This window comes from Harpegnathos saltator, unplaced genomic scaffold (assembly GCF_003227715.2).
Source record: "Harpegnathos saltator strain DR-91 unplaced genomic scaffold, Hsal_v8.6 scaffold31, whole genome shotgun sequence".
NCBI classification, from domain to species: Eukaryota; Metazoa; Arthropoda; class Insecta; order Hymenoptera; family Formicidae; genus Harpegnathos; species Harpegnathos saltator.
The window spans coordinates 486,423-509,220 of NW_020230106.1; the positions used below are offsets into that span (position 1 = coordinate 486,423).

At 50.5% G+C, this 22,798-nt stretch overlaps 1 protein-coding gene across 1 annotated transcript in view; it reads right to left on the minus strand.

The window, feature by feature from the left end:
* LOC105189203 (uncharacterized) overlaps positions 1–22,492 on the minus strand; it is a 99,847-nt gene extending 77,355 nt beyond the window's left edge. Inside the window, exon 1 of the mRNA XM_011151156.2 lies at positions 22,008–22,492. Within this exon, the coding sequence (XP_011149458.2) occupies positions 22,008–22,080 (73 nt within the window). The 5' untranslated portion in view covers positions 22,081–22,492. The remainder of the gene's footprint in view (positions 1–22,007) is intronic.
* Between the last annotated feature and the right edge of the window lie 306 nt (positions 22,493–22,798).

Sequence of the window (22,798 nt, forward strand, 5' to 3'; positions counted from 1 at the left end):
GAAGGCCCGGGGATCGTTGAGCTCTCTCATCAAAAGTTCGACTAATTCCACGCGATGCTCATAATGCGCGCGGCTGCTTAATTCCGTAAACGGAAAGCTTTTCCGCCGCTTCCTCCTTTCCCTTTAACGGTCACGCGAAAGTCCGTCGTTGGGCGGACGCTCTCGCGTTCAACGCTAAACGTCCAGCGGATGCGGGCGTTAACGGGGAAAAGCCGGGGAATAGGCGATTTTGCATAAATAACGCGAAACGCGCAGGCGCATTTCCAGATTACGCGTTAACGAACGCGCTACTTGGGTCCGTTTTGGTAAACGTAACTCGCTCTCGCTCCACGGTTGGGCAAAGCGAAATCCGTCGGCAATCCGCGCCACCCCCAACCCGCGTTACAGCTCGTGTTTGCTCGCCCGTGTCTCTCCGCGTCTTCGTTCGCCAGGACCTGCGCCACGACTGTGTGTTGTCCACGCCTAATCCGCGTTGTCCACTTACGTGGGGGCTGAATGTTTATGTAAATAAGTACAACGAGCGAAACCCTCCGTGGCTGCTCCGGAGCTCAAGAATTCAGCCTATATTTTCCCGGTGCCGGCGCACCCATCCATAAACGTCGCGTACACGAATCAACATATAGATATGTGATGTGTCATGCTACTCCGCGCGCCTCACCCTATCCACACATATGCCCAGTCGCACCTACACTCACACACACACACACACACGTAGGACAGAGAGAGCGTTCCCTCCCAACGTGACTGCTCCCAATTATCTTCAATAACCGCACCGGCAAAATCCACCCAGCATGGCGCAGCTCCGGCAACATTGAGTAATTGTCTCACGTTTTGCTTTACCTCTCGCTGGTGTGCATCCCGCCCTTCAAATCCGGAAATAAATGATTGCTCGATATTGTGAAACCGCACACGCGCATTGTTCCCAACGGAAGCGGCGAAAAACCGAGGACGACACCGTCGCGACAAGCGACGACGACGACGACGACGACGACGACGACGACGACGACGACGGCCGGGAGAATCGGCGATGGCGAGGCTAGCGCGAAACAAAAAGAGTGTTCTCCCTTACTGCCGCGCCACCCCCTCGCTCTTTCTCTGTCTCTCGCGCGGCAAACGAGCCGGCCGCGCTCGTAAAAAGGAAAGACGACGGGCACGTGGGGCCGGAGGGCTAGGGACGAGGCCGCGCTTCTTTCAATGGAGAACCAAACAGAAATTGTCAGAAATTGAGAAAACCACCGCGCCCGAGGCATCAAAATACGACGCTCTGCCTTTTCCCCCTGCAACCGCACACGCGCGGCCCCGTGCACACCTACACACACACACACACACATGCACGCTCGCGTATATACCGGCATCGTCTATCCACGTGTATACGTGTACGCGGTATATTAAATGAAGTTACACTGGTTGCGCGCTTTGTTTCCTTCGGCAGAATGCTCGGAAAGTACCGGATGGGGAGGGGGAGAGAGGCGAAATGACAAATTTCACAAATATTCTCTTGTAAATTCCTTCTGTTGCTCGTGATATTATTTTTGACGCTATACGGAGTATATATATATATATATATGTGTGTGTGTGTAGAAGACCGTCATTCTGATTAAAGAGGCGAGCCGTCGGCGCCAAACGAGAGACGAAAGACAAAGACATTATCGTCGTATCAAAGTGCTCCCTCAAATTAATCACTTCGATTAATAACATCGACGCAGCCGAGCAAGCCACTTTATGTAATTATGATAGCTTCGTATTTAGCAAAAAGCAGATAATACATCGCGCATATATTAACGTGAGCATGGAAATGAAGCTTTAGATTATCAACGATACGCATCGAATATGCAAGGCAGGGCGAGACACATCTTTTGTTCTCGTTTGAAATAAGCGAAGCTGCCGCGAGGGAATATAGAGACGTCGGATAATCGTCGACATCGGCGAAAGCGAAGTAGACCCTCTCAGCCTTCAGATGTGAAATCCTACGGCGATTTAAAGAAAAGCGAGCGAATCTTTAACAACTAAAGTTTGCCCGTTATTTCTTTGCAAATGTCCTCCGGCCTTGCAGCTCAAACTTTTAACCGCAACGAGAGAGAGAGAGAGAGAGAGAGAGAGAGAGAGGTGATTCGATTCGGCGGCCTCGATCAAAATAGCCGTTAATTAATATCCAACAATTACGAATTCTTTCGAAAAAATATCGATGAGGCGTGAATGGCGGCATCGGTGGTCGGTTTGAATAATCCCGATTACTACAAAGAAGAAGAAGACAAGAGCAGTTTGCGTGATTTTTGTATATGTAGAAATATGTGTTCATTTTTGGAGTAATACGTAGCGTGTAGATTACTCTGAAACCTTGCAAAAGTCTCTCGTGAACGCCCGCGAACGCTTTGAGAACGCGGTGACCGTACAGCCCGTGGTGTTACGGTGTCTTTTAAAATAATAACAATCGAAACGTCGCATCTCGTAAATCGGAACGAAAGTTCGCGCCGAGGGCATGACTCGCGGTTATTTCTTTGACGAGCGCGAAGAGAGCGCTTTGCGTGCACACCCCCGCCGCCGTCGCTTTAAGAGATGAGCTCCTCGATCTCGGAGAAAATATTTCCCGCGCGCGCGCGAGTGATGAGCGCGCGCGATTGTCGTTGACGTTGACAAGTCGAAGTCAAGATTGATGTAGCTAGGAACGTGATGACGTACCAACGATTTTCCTAGCTCCACGATTCAACTGCAACGACGATTTGTGGAAAGCCGTTTATCTCTTCAAACGGGTCGCCCGCAACTTTTCGTCGACGTTTATCGACAAATCTCGCGATAAAGGGAGGACGGTGATGCACGCATTTTTCCCAATCGCATTTCTAGCGATTCTGCCGATGATAGAAGCAGTTTGTGAAAAACTCTCTCTCTTCCTTTCGCCCCCTGCCCCTCCCTCCCTCCCTCTCTCTCTCTCTCTCTCTCTCTCCCTCTCTATTTCTCGGTGATTACATCTTTTCCCATGCATTAAATCGCGCTTAGAAATTTGCCAGAGCTATAAATCAACTTTATACTTCGTCGGGCAGCGAATATGGCACGCGTAGTCATAAACCGGTTATGAGAGATCCTTCGACTTTTCTGCCCGTTATAAATTAAAATATGTCCAATCTGGTAGACCCGGCGCAGCAAAGGTTGCTGCAGGGTTCTCAAGCGCAATATTTAGAGACATTTAAATTATTACAAACGACATCTCTCTCTCTCTCTCTCTCTCTCTCTCTTTCTCTTTCACTGCACACCGTGAGATATTTAATAAGTCCCGCTGTAAGAAGCACGTCGAAGAGATGCGCAGCTTGTTGTTAAATTATTTGGTGCGACCGTAACAACTTGCCGTGTCGACTGTGCGCTCCGGTGGGCGAGAGATTCATCTATAACCCACGTGAAAAAATTACTTCGATCCGAAGAAAATTAATCAGACGAATATAAGGCGCAATTTCAGGGATACGTACTAGGCGAGAGTAACTCTGCTGCATGTCTGTGTGTGTGTGTGTGTGTGTGTGTGTACGTGCAAGTTTCAGCACTCGTTGCGATTAGTAATTTCCTTAGCTGAAGTTTTCACGTGCTGCCGGCTTTTCCGCGAGTAGGTATGCAATCTCCCAGAAAGCAGGCACCCGCCCATTCGCTGAAAATTTCGGTCGCCTTCTCTCGCTCTTATTAAAATGGGATGCGAGCAAGGGATTTCGCGCAGCTACACGCGCAGGTACGCAGTCCTCCGCTTGTAAGAGGAATCTTGGGCACATTATATCATTGTAATATTCATTGTAACACGGTCCTTTCTTGCGCCAGCGCAAGAGAGCGCCGCGCTTCTCGCGCACGACTCACGCGAATTTTAACGAGATCCGAAAATGTGTGGATGCAAACGTAAACATTTTTCACGACGAGACGCCGCGCGCGCAATCGTCGACGGCGTTTTAATTAATTTCAACATCCGCAATTTAACAAACTCTGCTGAGACGTCCTTTATGCGCGCGAAAATTACAAGCGACAGTCGCAAGCGAGAGAGAGAGTGAGAGAGAGAGAGAGAGAGAGAGAGAGAGTGAGCTTACCACATTTACCGCCCCGTAACAGCTCGGATTATTTTCCGCCAAACTGCTCGTCGTCTCTCGCTCGCTCGCGTTCCTCCAATCAGTCGCCTCCGTCTCTCCGATCGAAAAATCTTTCTCTCTCTTTCACTCTCTCCGAGAGGCGCGACTTTTTCAAAGCTGCGCTTTTTCGTCGTCGAGACGGCGTTTATAGTTTAACGCAAATTGGCGGCGCGCAAATTTTTTTTTTCTCTTCGCCCAAACAGTCCTCTCGTTATTTCCCACATCGTTCGGCCTGTGCCGTGCTCGCTCGTGCACGGGATTCCTCTTCCTCCTCTGTAATCGCCAGCGCCTTCGCTCCTCGAGAGAGCGTCGGAGGAGAGAGCACTAAAGGAAAAGAAGAGACGCCGGGCGGAGTAGCGGATTACTCAATCGTCGAATTCGATTGGCCGCGCTGATTGAATCGTTGAGAACCGTCCCTCCCGAGGGAGGCGGCCGAAAAGCCGCAAAGAGACTCGGTCCGGCACCCTCCGCTGACAAATAAAATATAACGAGTCGCGAGACAGAAGGAGACACGGCGTATTCTCGTGGAGTTCTCCTTGGCCGTTCCTCTTTTCGCGCGCGCTTTCGCTCAACTGCGCCCGTTGAGCGAATTTCTAGTATACTTTAAACTCAGACAGAGACAGATCGCGCGAGTGCGATTAACTCGGAGGAAACGCTCGCATTTACACAATTCGCCGAGTGCTTTTCCCTCTCACGGTCCATTCGGCCCTCGATCACTACCGAATATCGCGCGACGGCGCATTCGACGTATCCTTCATTCTCTTAGATCAGCGCGATATTGATAAACGCGCGCGAAAGCCTCGGTAGGTTTGGAACGTTACCGTCTGCACGCGACTTATTCCATTTCCGCCTCGAACCGTCCATACGTCATGCCTGTCACTCGCGCTTTACCGCTAATAATATTTCGCCTCGCCTGGGAATCTCCATTAGCCCCGCGAGACGCCAAATGCAAGACAAATACCTCTCCATCTCGCGCGAGAAAGAAATCCGGCCGTCAAATATTCCAGTCATCGCGCGGGGAAGGGACGATAATCCGACGCGCGCTCGCGGCGCGAGGTTTCAACACGAAGGGAACATTTTCCCAGCGTTCCTGCCGCGCGTGTGAGGAAGAGAGAGAGAGAGAGAGAGAGAGAGAGAGAGAGAGAGAGAGAGAGAAAGCAAGACCGAACATCCACGCGCTCTTTTCGTCGATTCTATAAAGGGCGCTTTTTCCCGCGCGCACCGTGCCATTTCTTCCTCCTCCCCCTCCCTCTCTCTCTCTCTCTCTCTCTCTTCCGTCGATGTTGACGTCCTCGCAAGTCGCCGGAAATTCGTGGCTTGACGTTTTATCGAACGACGGGACTTTATTGTAGCGAGTGCGGAAGTACGAAGCGCGAAGGAATAAAATCCACCGCCGCCGCATCGGAGGAAACTTCCCCATAGGAGATAAAACGTCTCGCCCGCTTTCCGCGCTTTTTGTTGCCGATACGTACGCGCCGAGACTGACGGCGAGGAAGACTCCCAAAGTTCGCGCCATTGTCTAAACGTTTAATCTGATATGGCGGCCAGGGGCCGTTTTTGCACGTCGTCCGCCATTGTCTAAGCACGCGGATCAATTTGATGCGGTGAAACGCGACGAGAAATTACGTCGCTCCGCGTCCCACTAAAAGCGACCAAATTGATTATCGCATTAAACGATAGACCGCTGCGCCATGCACACGTCGGTCGCGCGCGTGCGCGCGCGCGTGTCTCGTTGTTTGCGTGTGTTATCCGATGAATTAATTACGTTCAAATTGTTACATTGATGTTCTAATCGACGCTTTAAAAACAAACGTGGCGCTTCCGTGAAAATTATATGTTGTATTATACGTGAGAACGATACGCGCGTACTGTAATTGTGAATAAATTATAGCGCGAGGAAACAAACGTGTTGCGCGTTAAAAATTAATTTGTTTTACTGCAGTTCGTGTCGTTCGAGTTTTCGTCTTTGTAATTAGTGGCATAAAACATGTTGCTCTCTCTCTCTCTCTCTCTCTCTCTCTCTCTCTCTCTCTCTCTCTCTCTCTCTCTCTCTCTCTCTCTCTCTCTCTCTCTCTCTCTCTCTCTCTCTTCTCTCTCTCGTATGCGCGAACCAAGTTAAAAGATTCAGGAATATACGAGATCTACTTAGCGCGAGTGAGAGAATTCACGGTTAATAGGAAATGTCAGGAAATTATGGCCGGAATTTCCGCGTTTTATTTACACGTCACAATGAACAGAAATACGTAAACCATTTCGAAGCTGAGAACGAACACTCGAAAACTTTGACCTGTGCAGTCAATGAAGCATGACCGCATGCGTGCGGTCTTCGTTGCCGCGCTACGAAAGTTGCCGCTTTAGAATAACGCAAGTGTAATTGAAGGCGAAAGCTACTTGCACAAATTTTTCTCCCTCTTTCTTTTTTCGCCGGCGCGCCACGTTGAATAACTGTGAAAAAATGAAGAGACCGGGGCGAGCGCTGTTTCCCAGTCTTATCTCATAAAAGAGTACCACCTAATGAGCCGTGGATACAAAGAACCTCGTCTCAGGCGGAAAGCTCAATCGCTGAAATTTTTTTTCAGCGAAACCACCTAAAGGCGGGGATACAGAGGGAATTACCTGCGTCCGACGCGAGCTCCTCGCTGCGAAGATCCTCGCTTAATGACCCGCAAGCGGGATATCGCGGCGCGATATCGGGAGACGCAATTGTCCGAGGGATCAGCCGACGTGTTAATTCGCTCAATTGAATTTTTGTGTACTCCCCGTGAAATTCAAAGTGGCGCCCGGTGATCTCCATTGAGAAGTTTGCGGGGAAGTGTGACTTGTCTTCGGAGTTCCCTGCGAAAGTAACTCGTTTCATCGACTCCGATTACAAAGTTGCTTAATGCGATTGGCGCAAACAGCGCAATTCTCGACGACGACGACGACGACGACGACGACGACGACGACGACGACGACGACGACGACGACGACGAAGAGAACGACGACGGCCCGAGCCCTTTGCAATTTACATTCACTTGTCTCGTTGATAGGTGCGGGAAAAGAGCTTCCTCTCCCTCTCATTCTCCTTCTCGCTGTCTCAAGTTCGAGACGCGTGATACTCAATTTTCGTTCGGTGCAGGAGAATCAATTACGCGCTGCAACTTGGGTTGTCCTAAAGGAAACGTGTTATCTCATTCAGTCGCCCGCGTCCCAACGACGTCGACTGATTGTCCCGAGGTGGACTTGCGCGACTTACGACGAGAATAATTATCGCGATTATTACGCGCTTTGTTACGATACCGTTAGCGACGCATTTCCTCATTTCCCGAATGTCGTCCCGCGGACAATCCGCGGTGAAAAAATCACGGGGAATTATGCGCCTTAGCGGTGTAATATATTACGGAGATTCCACGGTCTTAAGGTCAAAAGTTCTCGCGAGAGGAGGCCATTTAAGTAGGTCAGGTCATTAAATAAAAGCTCCGCTCGGCCGACGAAATTGCAAGTCGCAGTTATACATCATTAAATCCGAATAGAAGCTCGAAGGGAGCGTGCAATCTGTTCTTCCGCGCGCGCGTGAAATTTTCCGCAAAGGGACCCCTACATCACAGTTATAAAGTATTAAATTGACCCAGTTAGAAAACGCGCGCGTTTTACACCTTCTAAATTTCCGCTCGAGACGCTCGGAAAAATCGTGTCGCGGCGATAGCCGGAGGATCCGACCGAGGAGTTCAAAAGCGAACCACTTTTTTCGTACCGCGGGCCCGGCTTTGAGCCGATTTTCCTTTCTACCAGCGGATACTTTCCATCGCGATAATTCAATTTCGTCAATTAATCTCCGTCATCTCGAAAGGAGAGCGTTTCGCGACTGTCTCAACTTGTCCCCACCGCCGCCGCGCGTGCCACTCACTAAAGTTATAAGAAAAAGTCTTGATAAAAAATTTCGATTGCAATTAAATACCTCTCATTGCATATTTCACAGAACCTCCTTTCCTTTCAAATGTGTTTATTTTTATCGCGCGCATTTTATTACTTTTATTATTAAACGAAGGTATCACTCACACTCGTTGACACTTGCGCCGAATAAATATGACGGCAGAAAATATAGTTATTTATTTTGCAGCTCAGGATACAGTTGTATCGCCCGTGTAAAAATCCAAAATGAGACCGACGCGTTTCGCTTAAACTGTGATTAATATTTCAGCGAGACAAACACACGCTCGCGCGCGGTCTTTCCTTCTTCATTTAGTTCTGCTTTCCCGTTTCTCGCACGCCCGGCGATATTGCGGTCGAAATCCTGCCGCTTCCCTTGTAATATGTCACACTGTGAAGGATGACTCGAAAAGGGATACGTCTCAATAGCGGATGCACGCTCCGCGAGCGGCTGATTTCAAGAAAAATACGACTTCCGCGTCAGTGTGCGGCGAGGTTGGAGCAACCGATGATCAAAGGATCCAGCCAATCGCGAGTACATCCGCGGGCGGAATATCGGTTGCCATTTGCTCGCGGATAAATCGTGCGGCTTTTCTCTCCGCTACCAAAGACTAAGCGATCGCGATCGACTGATCATTCTCGTTATCTGTCCGAAAGACCGAGAGAGAGGGAGAGAGAGGGAGAGGGAGAGAGAGAGAGAGAGAGAGAGAGAGAGAGAGAGAGAGGGAGGGAGGGAGAGAGACTCAGAGTTTGTGTACAAAGACAACTTCCGCTTCCGCGGAATGTCATCTCCTCGTTGCGGCCTTGCCCACACGCGACAGTTTGAATTTAGCTGTTACACAGGAACGTTTAACCAAATGCACTCGCGTGAAGAAAATCGAGCAAGGGAAGTACATAAACGAGAGAAACACAAACAGGAGAGAGCTCGCGCGCTTTCAACAACCCAAATATCTTTAAACACTGCGACAATAGACCAAATTCATCTCGCTGTCTGTGCAAGTTTAACTCGAAATTTCGGCTTCCTCAAATCTGTTTGCTGGAAGAAGGAAATCAAAGACGAAGGAAAAACGGAGGAGAGAAACTGTCGGTGCCTATCGTCTTTCTTTCGAAACGGTAAAAAAATTAATTATTTTGATCATTCATACTCGTATACATCGGTTCGTTCAGTTTCAGTCAGGTCGCGACTTGTCGCGTTATTGTTTGACAGGCTGAGTCTCTGCAGAATTTCTCAAGACGATTACGAGTAGCTCCCCTCTTAACAAACTAAACACGAGGAAATTTCCGTATATCTTCGAGACTATTAAACTTCTGCTGGCTTTTAAGAAATCGAAAACGTCGTATAGGATGGCAAATATCCCAAGGGTGCTCTCCGTACTCAGAAACGTTTCTCCGAGCGTGTAGTACTTGCGATATGCTACAAATAACTTTAGATTTACTGCTCTATCGAACAGCCGAGTTTCAACGCATTATCATTGCCGTTGTTCTTTTACTTTTGTCTTAACGCGATTACGTGGGATGCATCCGAGAAAATTCATCGTGAGTTGTACTCGACTCAACAGTGAGCCCAAAGCGCGCTTAGTAATGTTCTTAGAATGTAGGTTAGAGATGCCTCTGAAAGAAGAGAGCCGAGAAAAAGAAGAAAGAGCTCGTTACTCGGGGAGTGATCATTACGCTTCGAAGGATTAATTGACGCGTCCGATGGAATCCGCTCGCTGAAAACTGCACGAGTTTAAATTTCAATGGCTGTACAACAAATTATCGGGGATTCAATTAATTGACAAATTCAATTTGAACAGCCATTGAATAAATTATAACAGCCACGCTAGTTGGTGAACGCGAGCGCGAGCGCACCTATAGAGAGACGCCCGGTCTAAATTATGCCTCCCCCGCCATCGACGCTCTTTTTCCGTGGTCTTCTCGGAGCGCTCTTCCGACGGTAACAAATAACACCTTCTTCTACTGTTTCCGAGTTTCTTCCTTGAAATTTATTTCGACGCAGATGAGATGCAGGCCGCCGTGGTTCTTGCGAATTATTCTGCCTCGATTCGTAAGAAGATCGAATTCAGCCGAAACGCGGCCGGAGCTACGGGTAGGTCGGGGGATGGGGGGCGGGGGAGGTGGTGGGATTTGACGATCGTCGAGTTAACGAATTCAAATGAAAGGTAAGGAAAGGGAGAGGCAGGGGGGGGGAGCGATGGGCGACAGTTTCCGAAAACAAAAAGACCGGCGCCACCCCAGCCCAGCCTCGCGCGGAGGCCCTTTATTAAACGTAAAAGAGAAAGAAAGAGAGAGAGAGAGAGAGAGAGAAAGTGCGAGAGACAGACTCGACGTGAGACGCGGGGTTGGCGAAACGACCGCATAAATTATGCTTATGAGCCATTTCGTGTGTTCTGCGCCGCCATTTTTAAATTATACTTTTAAATGTAGCTCGCGCGGTAGGGCGCGGTGACCGGGGACGCCCTTCCACCCTTGCCGTTTATCCCTCGGCTCGATTGCCGCTCACACGTATTATCTCCAGCCGCGTCGAGCTGTGTTTCGCCGGGAATTTGTTCTTCGTTTAAGAGGCGTTATTTTGTTAAGACTTTTATCTGCCGCCACGCGTCGCCACGGCGGAGCAAATTAAATTAGAATGCCGTTTTCGGGAAGGGGGGAGAAAGAGAAAGAGAGAGAGAGAGAGAGAGAGAGAGAGAGAGAGAGAGAGAGAGTAACGGTCGTCGACGACGACGGCTCCGAGCGCTCGATTCAATGTCTGGGCTCGTCGCGTAATGCGGACCATGATTATACACCGCACAAACGACCTATTCCCGGAAGCTTGGTGAATCTTTTCGGGATGTAATCTCACATAAATTTGCATAATTTCCTCACCTGAACATTTCGCGCCAGAACTCGCGAGAGAACTGTTCTCTCTCGCGATCCGCCTCTCATCTCTGCCGTTGCTCTGCGTCTCGCATAAATACCTCGCGCTACGGAACTGTCGCGCGGAATATTTGTCGCGAATATCGATGTGCGATATACGAGCTTTCCCGTGCTCTCCTTCTCGCGATTGCGGCTGAAATAATGTTAAAAATGGTTAAAAATGTTTTCGCCACGCTCGCAGGATTCCGGCGTGAATATCCTCGTCAGTGTATCCTCAGGAGGTTCGCTGTATTTATAACCTCTCGGCCTCTCGGCGGACTCGGAATAAATTGCTCGACAAAAATCGCAAAACCGTGGCCGGCAAAGTAGCTAGTTTCTTCCGCGCGCCGCACGGAAATAGCGTTTGTTATCGCAACGAAAGCCAGTGTGGCCCGCCGAGTACAACCGGTGAGACGCTGCGTAGGGGCGATGTTACTCTCTCCTCCAGCGTCTCTCTCCCGGATGGAGTCCTTCTTTCCAGGCCCGCTTAATGTCTCACTTTTTCGCCCGCCAGCGCCGGCGCGTCAGGTTAACATTATTTTTGAACCGTTTGTCACGCTTATCGCGCACTAAGACCGCGCTACCACGGGGCTTATGACAATAACGAGCCGCCGTGTGATGCATCGGCGCACAGCCGTAACGATCCGTTGGTAGAGAGATAGGCGAGCGCGTAAATACGCAGGACTCTCCGATTCCGCAATATTCGATACGGTACGGCTCGCCGATGTTTGTTCGAATTTCGCTGATATTTTCAGTCGGTTGACGCGTGAGCTCCGCCAACCAACGCCAAGACAGGCACGCGCACGCACACACACACACACACACACGTGCGATATATAAAATTATTTCAACATGACACAAAACTCGCAATTTCTGTTCGCGACAAAGTTGCGGAAGAAGTCGGCGCGATAAAGTGGTCGGATTTTACATCAAGCACATTCGTACATCTTTTTTCCTCGCTTTTTCGGTATGTCGCACCGCGCTGTTGCTCCATTTGGTGCACTCAGGCGCGGCTACAAATGAGATATACGAAAAGCTCCGCTCGGTGGCGGCGGCGGCGGCGGCGGCGGCCTTAATGCAGTCTCAGTTCACCCGACGAGTCACGACGATCTCCTAACGCAATGCAAATACCTAAGCTAGGTAGATTAATTATTTGCAGCTGGTCCGAGCTCTGCCGCGTCCGGGCATCCCGTCTCCGTAATAACCGATGCCGCGCCATCGCTCTCTTCGTTCGGCTCTAGTCTCGAAGGCTTCTTAATAAACTTTAGTTCGCCGCGCCGCGTTAGCTAAAATCCTAGATCGATGTAAGCCCTGGGGCCATCGGGCAAGATTACGTATCTCGGCGGCGTAAGTGGCTTTCCAACAAAGACCACCCCAACTCCCGTCTTGCGAGTACGAAATATATTAAGACAACGCGAAGGCATCCGAGGCGCGTTCGCCCACCTCCTCGCCTTCTCGGCCCCTCTCAGCCCGCTTGGCCACGAATTTCCTCGCGGGCAATCTTACGCATACACACCACCCTTTCTCTCACCCCCTGCGAAAGCTAAACTCGGCATCCGGGCCGAGGGTAAACTATGTTTTCCGCCAAGAGCCCTGAGCTCTCGTCTCGTTTTTATCAATTCACGTTCACGACGATCACGAAACTCTGCCCCCTCGGAAGAATGCGCAAATATCCGACACGATCGGGTGTATTCGCGCGGTGTAAAACGCGATTATCTTGCCGGCGAGCCTTGCTATCAGCGCGCCAAGTAATAACGAAGGAATTATCAGTCACGCTGTAGGCGTGCGCACGCGCACGCGCGCGCGCGCGCGCGTCGCAAGTAACCGTGTTATCGGCGTTTAATTGAAACGAACGTTATCGCGACGCGCGTTATCGACATCGGCACATCGGTGAAATCGGCGCGCGGCGGCGATGGCTTTAGCGACTACTTTTAATCCGCTGCAAAAAGCTCACTCTGTAATATACTTAGTATCGGCGGGGTACTTTGTGCCGCTTAAAGTTAAAGCAATTTCACGTGCGTCGCGCCGCTTCGTCGCATAATCCGCCGCGCGTCTCCGATGCCAACCGACGAGGAGGAAAAAAGGATCACCAAACGGGGCAAGACCGTAAATAACTTCCGTATCTCGCAATAAAGTCGCAATAACTGTAAAAGCGCAACGATGAGATATTCGATTAGGTGCTCCAGCCCGAGCCGGCGCATTCGGGGAGACGACTAAGCAAAAATGGCGCAACCGCTCCGCGTAATCCCAGGCCTCATCTTCGTGCATTTCGCCCGGTCCCGCAGCCGTCTCGTGCTTGCAAGGGCGATTAAACCGGTCCCATGGAATCCATTAAACGTATAAGGACAACCCCGTGGGTATTCGAGAGGTCTCGTACTCGCCGTCGAATTTCCTCGCGAGAGAGGATCTCAGGTAGGGGAGAAAGAGAGAGAGAGAGAGAGCGCATCCTCCACGTGGGAATTAAATAACTGCGGGCGGTTCCGCTGCGGCGCATCGCGATTCGAGATTTTCTTTTCAATTAAGGCGAAAGTGAGACATCCGGAGCGGACCGCGGCATGCGGCATGCGGCGCGTGCGCATTGACCTAATCAGTTTTAAAGCGGATAAATTTTTAACTATCGGCAAAGGCTCGCGAAAGTTTGTCCCGACGGACATCCGAGAGCGTTGTGGTTTACGCGCGCGCTCGGCGAAGCGGAGTGGAAGCGAAGTGAAAGAGGTGTGTGATCCACGGTAATGGCCGACGCCTCGCAGTTCTCGGCAAAACTTTCGCGAGTCGAAGGTGAGTCGTTCTCCTCCTTTCCGCCTCTCGCTATACTTCTTCCTTTGCTTCTTCTTCCGCTTCATTTCTTTCGTTGTATGCTTCTATCCGCACCTCCCCCCTGCCTTCTTCTTCTCATTTGATTTTCTCGTTCTCCCTTCCCCCTCCTCTCTCTCTCTCTCTCTCTCTCTCGTTTTCTCGTTCGCCTTTGCCCTTCTGGACTTTGCCGCTCGTTTCTCTCTTGACCTACTCGTTCATCTGGCCCTTGTTTCTCTCCGGCTATCGGAGCCTTAACGGCTCTTTTATCGCCGGACCAATCTTTTGTCGCCGCTGCGAAGTGCAATCGTTATAAAAGCGCGTTAAATGCGATGTAAGGGCTACGGCCGTGCTTCTCTCGACGCGAGCCTTTCGTCGGGAGCAACGATGACCGAGTCGCAGAGTTAACGATCCGCGCTGCTCGCGCTGCCTGTTACGAGAGCAGTCACTTTGTCACGGATTGTGTCTGCACGCGCTCCCGAGAACAACCGCGATCCCCCGAGCCCCCGTCGCGCCGCCTAAGCGCGAGCGTTCTCTCCGGTGAGCTGAGCGTGACTTTGATTTCGCCCGTTCGCTCGCGCCAGAAAGAAACGTCCGTCGTTCGAGATGCACGCGCGTTATCGCGCATATTTCGAAATATCTCCGTTTATCGCGACCGAGGCTAATTTACCTCGGATTTCGAACGACGACGATTGCCAGCCGTGGCTGCGCGTATAAACGAGCGCTTGTTTATAATACATAACGCTTTGCCGAACGAAAACATGGATCGCTGGCTTGTCAAAGTGCGCGCGCTCAAAATTACATCTCTTTGACACGCCGCGCCGCGCCGCGGCCAGTCGTCGTAATTCGAGTCCGAAAACGCGAATCGGCGGAATCGCTCGTAATTACGCTATCAGAATTTTACAGTCGCGCTATTGAAACAGCGCGCGGCACGCTCCAATTAGCTATAAATCCGGCGTGACTCGATTCGATTAATCCGACCGAATTTGCGTAGCCGTCGGCGCGACCGTTTGTGATCGCGAAAATAATTAAATCGGCCGAACGCGCACGGCCCCCGTGAAATGTGACGTACACGGAAATGGCGAGAAATGACGGGCGATTAACGAGCTCGCAGGACACCGAGGACGATTCAGTTTCGCGGTTTAAGGCGAGCTGCGTGCCTCGCGTCGCTCGCTCGCTCGCTAGAAGATATGCGTTCGCGTTTAGGAGGACGGCGCTCTTTAGAAGGCGCTCTTTTCGTCGTCGCTCATGAAATTATCCTCCAGCTGCCGGCGCGCCGGCGAGGCCCTTTTCCGAGCCGTGAAAAAGAAACGTGGCGCACGCGCCGCGTCATTTTCTGGCTCCGCGAACCGCAAAAAGGCGCCGTCGTTGACCACACATGGTGCTCGCTCGCTCGTTCGCTCGCTCGCTCGCTCGCTCGCGCGCGCGCGCGCGCGCGCGGGCGGTCAGTCCGACACGCGGCGTTGGACAAATTTCACATGGATGACTCGGCGGCGGTCGTGCCCGGCCGAGCGGAAACCGGAACGTATTTGCGGAATTACATCCGGAAGCGCTCTCACCCTTTCCGATCGACTTTCAATCCTTATTTTTCTGCCGCCCGTCCCGACGCCCCTCGGCCAATCGCGCCGCGTCTGTAAGATGAATCACCGTACGCGCGAGCGACGAGTACGAGGATCCGCGCGTGTCAATTTAATTCCGGAGCGATTGAGAGCGCGCGCGCGTGCGATCAGCCGCTAATTTGGCGTTAATTAAACGTTAAGTGGCGCGGCGGGACTCGCTCGCGAAGTCAAGTGAAGTTGACGACCGCAGCGCAGGGTAGGTTGACAGGACGGACTGTGTCCTCGCTAATTTCTCCTCGCACCGCGCCCGATCTGAACGCGCGTCCTGTTTGTGACTGCGAGAGACACTCGCTGTGTTTTCCGATGCGCCGATGGAATCGATATTTCGTCGCTGCGAAGTTCGAACTCGAAGATGCACGCGTGCATTTTAATCCGTCCGAGTGTAAGTATACGTCCGCGCGAAGTTGTCTCTGCGTAAGAATTGCGCCGCGGGGCGCGCGCGCGCGCGCGAGAGAGAGAGAGAGAGAGAGAGAGAGCGAGAGCGAGTGCGCGCTACTTTATGCCGCGAGTCCTCAAATTGAAAATCAGCGCGCGGAATACACCATGTTTCTCAATTCATGGCGGTGACTAACTTTGTGCTGATGGAACAAGAAGAACTGCGCGACTCGTTCTTGTCGGGAAATTGTACTCCACGGAAGGATACCGTCGGACGCGGCACCGTGGAGATCCGGACCGATTCTGATCACGTACAGCCGAGCGATACAATCGCGATGATACAAAACGACTTGAAGATGAAAGGATGCTCGAGCAGGGACATGGTCCGCACGACGGGCAGCGACGAGGCTCGAAACAGAATAAAAGTAATATCCGACAAGGATGAGCGTCCGCCAGGACTTGCTCCGGGAGAATTCCTTTTCTCTCGGTTCCGGCTGCGACGAGGGCAACGAGAAACTCAAGGAACAAAGAAGAACGACTGCCATGACGAGACGAAGACAGAACAATCGGGCCGAGTCGGAAGGCGATGAGGTCTTCGAATTGTGGACGGAAGTACCCTCTTCATTTCTGCATCCTTTGCATTCCGATTGCGAGGAGCAAAGAAAAAAAAGCGGAAGAGACGTTGAAGGAGGAAGCGAAGGAGTAAGAAGAAGTAGGAGGAAGAAGAGGAAGGAGGAGGAGGAGGAGGAGGGGGAGAAGACAGGGTGATAGGAAGGTACATTTTCAATGCCGCATCTCGGAGAAATCTTTCGGCCTGTCTGCCGCGGATTGTAGCCTGCTCGAGACGGTCGAGGAGATCAGAATAGAGACGTCTCCCGACGAATCGAAGCTCGACGAGTGAGCAAGATGTTTGGCTGGCTGGATCATTATCGAACCGGTAATGCTACGCGGATTAGGTGCTTCGCTTTTCTCAGTGAGATTTTTTTGCCTATCGTCTCATCCAATCCCGCTCTTAATATTTGCCGGGCTTGACGTTCAAATTGAATTCACGAGTGAGCGAGCGAGCGAGCGTACGATAATTTAACGAACACGACACTGCATGACGCACCCACTCGCTCGTTTGCTCACGATAGAGGAAGAGAGAGAGAGAGAGAGAGAGAGAGAGAGAGAGAGAGAGAGAGAGAGAGAGAGAGAGAGAGAGAGAGAGAGAGAGAGAGAGAGAATAATACACAAATTTCGTATTTATTATATAAATGTGGAAAATGTGCGATATAAATGCAGAATGTGGGTTATATAAGTGTGGAGAGTGCGCAGAGTTCGGTTAGCGAAGATCGAATCAGTGTTGAATAATAACCACCTCAAAGTTTGCGTTCATTAGCGTCGATCGTAAACGATAAAAGCGACGTTGGCGGAAGTAATTGGTCGAAATTTGATCCACGAGCGGGTTTGAGAGAGCGATGTTTCGGTCGTTCCGCCTGCTGACGCTGCCACTGCGGGACGGAATAAAGGGAGGATGCCTCATTTGATAAGGCAATCAGAAATAATGTCTAGCGGAACTACGCGTGAGGTTTGTCGAGACATCGGCGCTTAACTCGCAACAGATGTTATAATTGTGAATGGGGGGGGGGTGGAGGCGCGGGAGTCGATTCGCGATCAATAAAGACGTTCCCTTCCCCGCTTCTATGGCCGCGAGCGGGCTTTTATGCTTATGTCGATTCTCAGAAGCGACTATAAATTTCAATATGGACGAACGAGAGAAATTATTAATGTCTCGTTGTGCCGCTCCAGCGTGTTTTCCTTGGAAACGGCACTAATAACAGGAAAGTTGACTGACACAGAGTAGGCAGTCAATTAAGAAAGAAGCGCAATTAACAGATTAAAATTTGCAGCGTCGGAAAAAGTATCAACGGTGGAGACTCTTAAAGGGCTTTTCTTTCAGCGCTGCTTTTATACGGAATGAATTACAACCGCTGTAGAAAGACCGAAAGAGCGAATGTTATTACTATTACAGTATTTTGCTTTGAAAATGCCGAGATATCGCGAGAAAGAGAGAGAGAGAGAGAGAGAGAGAGAGATAAGAAAGAAAAGGGGAGAAAAAAAGGAAAATTTATTAAAAATTAATCGCAATGTAAATGACTTGGTCCGGTTTACGAATTTTTCAAAGTTTTCGGCAAATTTCGTGGAAAATTCACGAGGTCGTTTAATCATCTGGTAATATAGTAGATAATACGCGAGATTCGCATCGGTTTTTTCATGTCATCATTACTCATGCAGCCGCACTCTCGCGTTAGCGGATTATAATATTCTGTCAATGACATCGAGAAGCAAGCGCGGGAATAATGAAAAATTTGCGAGGAGCCACAATTTTGGAAATGCTGCGTATGTTTGTCGCACGAGCCCTAACCGTGAACATAATGTGCGGCATAATGTTCGGCAATAAACGCATAATGCAAGAACGGTTTTAAAATCTTACACGGGACAAATAACTTGATCGCCGATAACAGATGAGGATTATTTCACATTTATCGAAAACCTTGAAAAATTTATATCAGAAAAAGGATCAAACTGTCGTTGTTTACCGACGACGATTAATTTTACTAAGAGCCTCTCTCTCTCTCTCTCTCTCTCTCTCTCTCTCTCTCTCTGTAACATGAGCTCGCTTCTATGTGGAGACATTTTATTCCTTTTGCAATTATTTGATGTAAATACCAGAAATATAGATTCGTGTGCGATGATCGCGTAAGCCTGATCGAGAAAAAGGTCCTCCACATTTCTTTCTCTTCGTCCACCCGAAAATCGCACAGATTCGTTCGTTCAGTCAATAATAAACGTCTGTGCGCAAATATAAATGCACGCGAACTTTCTACCCCCGTACATCTCGTCCCGATGATGTTTAACAATAGTAATAAAGTATGAGAGGAAATAAGCGGCACATACAGAGCGATAGATAAAGTTGTGAAAGATAACAAACGTTTTACGTTCGAAACTGCTCGCAGAGTGAATGGAGTTTATAGAAGCATTCGAAAATATGGTGCACTCACGGAAGCAAACACGCTCATTTCGAAAATATCCCGGTAGCGGATGAGAATGAGAGAAGATTCCTAGGGAATTATTCTTTCGCACGGGATTGTATTTCTCTCTTCCCTCGGTCGAATCAAAGCACGATCGGAAACGGCGACGCGAGTACGCCGTAGTCTTTTAGGAGAAACACAAGAAATGCCTGTGTTAAAGAGCATGGAAAGGAGACGGAGATAGGGAGAGAGGGAGAAAGGATAACAGCGGCTCAGAGTCCTTTAAGTGTAAAAATCTCGGCACCGCGAGTGAACCGCGATCTTTCAAAGGAAAGATAAATCATGTCATCGATGTACTCAACACTCTGGTATTTTTCCAATAAAAGCGAATGCAACTTCAGAACGCACCGGAGGTAGCTGCGCGTCACGGAAGTAAAGTATCTGTGAGCGAAAACGGCAAGAGAGAGAGAGAGAGAGAGAGAGAGGCGGAGTGAGTATCTCGGATATGTCTGCATTCCGGCGCACGTTCGCCACGATTTGTTCTATCTCGACTTGTTCCTCTTTCTCCTCGAAGAATTCTCACGTATCCTTCCGCCTCGCCGCGGCACGACGCAATCGTGTGGAAAAACGGCGGTCCGGCAACGGAAAGGTAAATATTCAGTCGAGAGAATTTGTCTCATCGGAAACAACCGACTTTTACAACGCAAAAATGGCATGTTGCTTCCCGAGAGATGCAACGTCGAACGCGTAGCGCGCGGATTTCCAGCTGAGCGGGCGGAAATTCAGCGGACGCACACACGCGAGTCCGCGAAAGCTCCTCGAACGGGAAACTCACAACGGTGATTATTAACGTTCTGAAACGTCTGCCGAAAATACATTCGCGACGAGAGAAGAAAACACGACGCGACAAACAAATAGCTCGTCGCGTCTCGGCGCGGCGCGCCGCGGCGCGTGCTGTTAGCCATGCAGATGTCTTTAGCAAATTTATACAAATTTTGTAATAATGGTAAATGGATGCAAATGAAGACCCGACGAGATTTTTAATTAACCAGCGCTCTCTTGCGCTCTCTCGCTCGTCGCCGCCTTCAGCAGATCGCGAGGTGTCCGGCGGGCTCCGCCCTTCGGGCTCTCTCAAGGATAAGAGTGCCGCGTTATGCGGTAACATTGAAAACAATATTTCACGGGTCTCTTTTATATCTCTTCGTTTACACACCAAACAATCCTTCCGAGTTTACGGACTTTCAAAAGAATATAGGCCCACCCCCCCCCATCCCCCCCCCCGCGATCAATCGATTTTATCAGTATATCCATATTTTTTTCGTTCCAAGGCCCGCCTAATAATATATTACATTGGTGCGTTAAATCTTTTGGAACATTCATTTATATATATGGCGGATACTGTATCCGCATTATTATAATTTTAATTGATGAACGAACAAATCTCCGACGTGTTTCTCGCTTTGCGATATTTGCGTCATCTTTCGTGTCATCCCGCACAGTTTCGCGTCTTCTTCGTTTGCTTCGTTCGCGTATTATGCATCTCTGCAGGTTTTGCCACATTTATACCGCTCGCTCGATGTTTTCGAAGTTGTTGGCAACAAAACTAGCTGCGTTGCCGTGTCTCCCCGACATGCGAATCGTTTTACTCGCTTTTCCGATCAGTTAGTCATAGTATACGCGTACACGCGCTATTTTTTCACATTTTTGCAACGCGAAAGTCGGAAATGGTTTATCGATATCTCAAATTCTTTCGTCCATCGCGCGTTGCACCATCATCGTCGCCGCATCATCACCGCACATCGTTCGGGCGTGTCTGAAAACTCGCACGCCACAATTCATCCGTCCGCCAACTCGCACGATTGTTGCGAGAAGCAGTGACTCTCTTACGCACCGAGGCTGCACTTGTCCCGAGGCGCGCGAGGCTTAAACTCTAAATCCGACTGATCCTTCATTCCTATTCACTCTCGCCATTGCTACACACGAGATTACGAGAATCAGCGTGCGCGCGCTGCTACCCGACGACGAAATATACGCGCGTCAAACGACGGAAAGCAGAAGCTCGTTCGAGTCGTCGCTAAATACAAACTGCCAGGAGGCGATCACTTTCCGCTGTTCTCCCGAGTGTGAGTATCGCGAAGCACTCGACCTACTTTGACGAAGTTTTCTCTGATTAGCTCGGGGCTTATGTCCAAATTGTAAATCTATGAAAGGCACCCTGGTGTAAGGTGGCTCGCGTCCAAAAACGTCGCGAATCGGAGCGAAGCATTCGCGTCGCGATCTCCCGCAGCTCTCAGCACGTACGGAGAACTTTGCTCCCTCTCTCTTCCTCCCTCTCTCTCTTTCTCTCGTTCTCTTCGAGAAAAGAGAAACACGGACGGAGGTGATGACGTCGAGCGCTATTTACGGGCCGGACCAAAAGAAACAACGTCGAAGACGCGCTCTTGATTCGTTACGATCAGCACCATCTTCGCGATTCGGATCGGTCTCCATAACGGCTAAGACGAGTACCGCGGGATATCACCAGGTCGCAGGTGGTAATGTCGACGAACGCACCGGCGAGAAGGAACGCAACATCGAGAACAATCCCGACGTGATCCAAGCAAGCTGAACTCGCTTGTAATGATGCCGTTCTTGCCGATCGCAGAGCGACTGTAAACGACCGCCCATTCGGCCAAGAACGCGCAGGTACTTGGCGTCCTTTTCCGGATCAGCGGATCTCGGAACTTCATGAAGCAACGAGGCAACCGGCGAAGACATAGTAGGTCGAAGGCACCAACGACTTCTTTAACGACTGCAGGCCCAACTTAGTGAGAACTTAACCGTTTTACGTCTCTCTCGGCGCAATACGAAGGAGCGGACATTATCCCACCCTCCCCTCTACTCCGCCCCGACGTTACTCGGTGATCTAAATTGCGGCTGACAGAGCCGCGTTGAGTTTCAACAAGAATCTCTCTCTACCACTTTCTCTCTCTCTCTCTCTCTCTCTCTCTCTCTCTCTCTCTCTCTCTCTCTCTCTCTCTCTCTCTCTCTCTCTCTCTCTCTCTTCAGCTTCTCTTCCACACGTAAAGCATTGTTCAAAGGACCCATCGTCCAAAATTATCAATGAGTAGAGAGACACATTCCCCCCACGCCCACCCTCTACTTTCGCAAGAGCGATGAAACAGCGGCGGCAAGATTCACCACGAACTATCGTTCCTCCGTCGAAAATCGGGAGAGATCGGCAAACACATCCGCAGGCCGATTCACTCGGAGAGTCAGAGCAACAACCCCCCGCTTGAGAACTTTCAGGGCACTGCGTATACGAAACTTACCCCCCACTATGAGCAGCAGGTGAAGCAGAGCACATCGCATTTTCTCGTACTCCCGGCGGAAGTCTTTATCCATTTTTCGTCGCGGGAGATCTCACTGCGTGTATACCGCGCGCGCGATAGTAGTCACGTTTCTTCCCCTACATGAATCCCGCGTCGTCGGGTTACCGGTACCGCGGCGCTTCCGTTTCCGCGGCTACTCATCCAAACTCCGGCTACTAGCGCGAGACGAAACGCGCGCCGCACCGCGGATTGACATCGGCTGTGAAATCACACAATCGGTGAAGAAACTCTCGTGAGAAACTCGCGCGAAATCCTGTCACAAAGCCTCGGGCACCGATCACCACCACGTTTCCGTCCGATCTGTGCGCTTTCCGCGTCGATCGGCCGATCGTCGCGCTTAAAATCGGCAAGACTGGCGGACCGTACGACACGAACGCGGCGCCACGCGGCCGCGATAGTTCCTGACTTGCAACTGACGAGGGATGCTGCACGAAGAGTTTGCGCCAGCTTCGCGCCCGCGCACAGAATCCTTATTCCCCTTCGCCCCCTGACCAGCCACCAGTCAGTTAGTCAGTCTCTCTCTCTCTCTCTCACTCTCTCTCCCCCTCCTCTCCTCCCCCCCTCTCTCTCTCTCTCTCTCTTCGCGTAACTCCGTCTCCGTTTATCCCACGATTCTTCCATCCGTGTTCTCGCTCGTATCCTGTAGCCCTCCCTGCTCCCTCGTCCTGTCTCCACCGTCTTCCTTCTCTTTCGGCGGTATCAAACCCACCCTCCCTCCCGCCTACCAACTA